This window comes from Contarinia nasturtii, unplaced genomic scaffold (assembly GCF_009176525.2).
Source record: "Contarinia nasturtii isolate CC-2019 unplaced genomic scaffold, AAFC_CNas_1.1 Cnas_scaffold_789, whole genome shotgun sequence".
NCBI lineage: Eukaryota > Metazoa > Arthropoda > Insecta > Diptera > Cecidomyiidae > Contarinia > Contarinia nasturtii.
This window is the reverse complement of record NW_022198136.1, coordinates 1-4,273: the sequence shown is the minus strand read 5'-3', so window position 1 is coordinate 4,273 and position 4,273 is coordinate 1. Positions and strand designations below refer to the sequence as shown.

Below are 4,273 nucleotides of genomic sequence, written 5' to 3'. Positions count from 1 at the left end.
AAAACCGATTTGCGTTTCCAGAGCTCAGCTGTTCTTGCTTTGCAAGAGGCCAGCGAAGCCTACTTGGTCGGCTTATTCGAAGACACCAACTTGTGCGCCATCCACGCCAAACGTGTCACAATCATGCCTAAAGACATCCAATTGGCCCGTCGTATCCGCGGTGAACGTGCTTAAATTCAACGTCAAACCATTTCATATCAAAATCGGCCCTTTTCAGGGCCACCAACAAATCAATTATAAAGATTTTTTTCAAATCAATTTGTCATCAATATTATCTATATTATTTATCTATATCAGCAATTATAATTGCTACTTATACTACTGAGTATACTTATTGAATTTTTTTGTCTTCAGTAATACAATATCATGCTTTGATTTTTTTTTCGAAGATTGAGTACGCCTTTACTCATACTATTAAATAGATCGCAATTAAATGTTTTGATTAATTTCTTTGTAGATTTTAGATATAAAATTGAATCAATATTTTGTTGTTGTGAATTTCTATTTTTATTGATAAAAGAATGACATATTTATGCAAACAGGCCGAGTAAAAACAAGAAGATACTATGTTTTACCGACTTGAAACCTTAAAATTAAGACCATTGATCGGAGCTAAAACAATACTCCTTGGGTCCAGTGTCAGTTCTGTGTTTTTGTGTTGATCATCTAATTCAAATATGAATTTCTCTATCAACAAAATGATTGCGATTTTAGATTGTAACTTTCCTAATCGCTTTGCAATGCAATTGCGTGGACCTTCGCCAAACACCAAATTAGGCATTTCATCAAAGCTTCTGTTTATTGACTGTGCACTACTATATCTTTCTGGTTTGAATTTGTTTGGTTCAGCGTAGTACTTTTCGTCATACTGTAATCCAATGGTTGAAAAAAAAATCGGGGTACCTTCTTCAATAGTCACATTTGTGCCCGGAATTTGATAATTTCTGCTACAATTTCTAGTGGCGATTGGAAATGGTGGATGTAATCTAAGTGATTCTATAAAAATATAATGATCCATAATTGGAAATTGGTAAAAAAAAGTGATTGTATAAATCAATGCCGTACCATCAATGCAGCTCTCAATAAATTTCATATCGGCAACCGAATCATATGTTAATTTGCCATCGTGTTTTTCAAGAACGTCAACTATTTCTTCGTAAGCCTTTTGTTGAGTTTCGGGATTTTTAGCTAGTTCATACAAACAAAATGACATCGTTGATGATGATGATTCAAAACCTGTAAGATTCTCATAAAAATTAACTAAAATAAGCTTGAATATCGTCACATCTATTCCTACCTCCTCCAAAGAATAAAACTGCCTGGGCAGCTAATTCAATGAGTGTCAATTCTTTTTTGTTCGAAGTGGATTTGGTCGACCAATCGTCATCATCGAGAATCTTTCCGGTATTTCGTAGTTGCATCAACAGTTGAAAGAAATCCTTGCGAGTGACGTTGTTTTTTTCACGATACTCCAAATTTTGTCGCACAGTTTCGATCATAAAGTCACCAATATCCTTATCGACAAATCTAAATCCAAATAATTTTGATAATTTCGGAATAAAAACATTGGTAGTTGCACGTATTGTATTTTTAAGTGATGGTTGGAAAATTTTCTGTCCATATGTTCGGAATTCACATTCAGGATTTTCAATAGAATCGACTTCAATGCCAAATGCAACCGACGCAATTACGTTTGTCGCAAATCGAGCGAACACATCACGCATCTCCACGGACTTGCCACTGATTGCAAAACTTTTTATGTGCTTGTCCAATGATTTGCCACATGCAACGATCGTTTCAAACATTCCTTTTAATTTTCCTGATGAGAATGCTGGCGTAAATTGTGTTCTCAGTCGTTTCCATTTTTCTCCCTTCTGCAATAAGAGATTGTCGGCCATCGGATCAGCTTCAACATTCGCTTGTAATATGCGATGATCAAAACTATGAAAATTCTTGATACACATATCTTTAATGATTTTCGGATCACGAATCAACAAAGCCGGCCTCAGTGCGGTGTAAATACCGATGAATGGCTCAGATGTGCTTTTGTAAATATCGGCAAGACCCTCACCAAATTGCTCCTTTTGCAGAAATACATTTTTTAAATTTCCGAATGGAAATATTGGAGTCTGGTAAGGAACACCCTTACGCTTCCAATAGGAATACTTGGATTGCACGTATAAAAATGAAGTCACAATAAAAGTCACTAATAGCGATAGAAAAATCAAGAGAGCAGACATTCTATTTGATAACTTGTTAACTCGAAGTTTGTTTATAACTAGATGACTATCATTCAATTGCGCCGTATTTATTTCGTACGTTGAGAGTGTTCGCTCTATACGTGACGTTACTTGAGACAAAGAATGAGTATTTCATTACACGAATACAATCGTGCCTACAAGTGGAGAGTTATAATTATAGAGCAGTAATGTGCTAGCTACATTTTACAGGGGGAGGGGGTTGATTTTTCAAAAACTAAAAATTCTCTCATTTGAACAACAAATTTCGTGTTTTTTTTGGCTCTTCACTTTTTTGGCGAAAATCCCTAGCAAATCGAAAGAATTTTCTCCGCGAAAAACCTCAGGAAATTACAATAAAGTCGTTTTTTTGGAAGTTACTTTTTTCGTGAAAAACCCTAGCAAATCCAAAGAATTTTCTCCGCGAAAAACCCAAGCAAATCAGAAAAAATTTAAAACCCCGCTATTTCCCCCCTCCCCCCCCTTCGCACATTACTGTTATAGAGATATTACTTCTACTAAATAAATACGTCATTATACCCCGATAATTTGAGTATAAAGCTCCCACTGAAAATACAGCTAATATAAAAACATTTTACTCAATATTGTCTGAGCTCAAATCTAAGTCATATAACTTCAATGATAGAAATATTTAGATGTTTGCACATTTAGGTATCACAATTAGCGATGTTGATACAAAGATCATATTTTATTTATTTCTTTAAATATAATTAAAACCTTTACAATAATCAATCTCGCTGTTCTTTCGTTTGATAACAACGTAATGAAAAAAAAAAAAAAATAATCGGTGATTTGATATCATACTACTATCTTTATATTGCTAATTTATACGAATTTATACAATAAATGTCCGAATACCAAACTTAGCAAGCTTATTATGAAAATTACAAGCCAATTGGAAGACTTTTGACGAGATTTCGATACGCTCGACTCGGATGTCACTCTGTAATAAAGTAACTCATTAAATTATTTCAAAATGGCATGAACATTTTTATATTTATTATCTACATTTCTTCTTTTTTTGAATGAGTGCTGGGTAGGAATGCTTCGATTTCTCTCCAAAATTTAGTACGCTCTTCAAATATTCCATTTTCTTCCATTCCAAACATTGGTTTGCTATCAAAATTAAGATTACCAAAGCGATAGTATCTCAGCGGAAATTCTTTTGCTTCAATCCATTTTGGTAAATTACTTGATTCAGGAGTTGGATTACTGTCACATGCAAAATTTAAACATTTTAAGTTGCAGTTCTCTTGAACGATTCAGCAGCCGAATCACTTACCCAGTTCGAGCAAAGTCTACCCACATTTGAACAAGCGATTTGCGCATTTCTTCATCTTCTTTTGTTGGCAATGAGTTCGAAAAGATTGAGGAGTCTCTTTTCGGAAAGAAATATGGCTGCTCATCAGCATGAGATACACCTTCAAAATTCATTCCATTTCTTATCATTTCAAATTAATTCTTTGATTATCAATTTACCATAAAATGTCTCCGGATCACCATTAAATACTTCAGAAAAACTGATAGATGCTTTATGAGTGAGTAAATATACATAGGTGGGTGCAGCATCTCTGTGTGAAAGTCTCATTCGTAAATAAGAGTCCATTGCGTCGAGAAACCATCCATCACCGAATAACTACAAATTCACATAAATTTTCATAAGTTAATTAGGCGTTTTTGATGAATTCAATGCTGATTTACAGTTGTCAAATTCGTAAATTTATCTTTTGAAAAATTGTTTCCGAAATAAAAGTCATTGATTTGTTTTGTTATCGAGTCTTGAATAGACGAATTATGGTGATCATAGTAAAGTGAAATGGATAGGGCACGTTTGAAATTCGTGGAATACTCTTCAAATACTCCTGGGTAGTTCATGATGGCTAGAAACGTTTGAACATATAGAAAAGTATATTAATTTGAATTCAGCGAATAGAAAACATTGAAGCAAACTCACGCAATGATTTCATAAGACCCTCGTCGTAGGTGACCCCAGTAATGAATGGTATTTTTGAAGA

General features: G+C 34.2%; 2 protein-coding genes across 2 annotated transcripts; both read right to left on the bottom strand.

The window, feature by feature from the left end:
- Nucleotides 1-483: 483 nt before the first annotated feature.
- LOC116341825 (probable cytochrome P450 6d5) lies at nucleotides 484-2,286 on the bottom strand. The gene is made up of 3 exons (XM_031769126.1): nucleotides 1,298-2,286; nucleotides 1,066-1,236; nucleotides 484-996 (listed from the first exon to the last, which is right to left on the bottom strand). The coding sequence occupies exons 1-3, from the start codon at nucleotides 2,238-2,240 to the stop codon at nucleotides 572-574; spliced, it is 1,539 nt and encodes a 512-aa protein (XP_031624986.1). The 5' UTR covers nucleotides 2,241-2,286; the 3' UTR covers nucleotides 484-571.
- A 692-nt stretch (nucleotides 2,287-2,978) lies between these two features.
- LOC116341826 (acetylcholinesterase-like) lies at nucleotides 2,979-4,267 on the bottom strand (the record flags this gene model as incomplete). The annotated part of the gene is made up of 6 exons (XM_031769127.1): nucleotides 2,979-3,201; nucleotides 3,267-3,470; nucleotides 3,541-3,679; nucleotides 3,738-3,894; nucleotides 3,960-4,138; nucleotides 4,213-4,267. Coding segments are annotated over 6 exons (852 nt in total), but the record flags the coding sequence as incomplete, so codon positions are not given.
- Nucleotides 4,268-4,273: the final 6 nt, after the last annotated feature.

What these genes read in the sequence shown, in the direction of transcription:
- LOC116341825 (XM_031769126.1), bottom strand. Translation starts at nt 2,240, where the DNA reads ATGTCTGCTCTCTTGATTTTTCTATCGCTATTAGTGACTTTTATTGTG. An exon ending in AGTTTTATTCTTTGGAGGAG is followed by an intron (nt 1,237 to 1,297) that starts GTAGGAATAGAT and finishes AGAATCTTACAG; the next exon opens with GTTTTGAATCATCATCATCA. An exon ending in TATTGAGAGCTGCATTGATG is followed by an intron (nt 997 to 1,065) that starts GTACGGCATTGA and finishes ATATTTTTATAG; the next exon opens with AATCACTTAGATTACATCCA.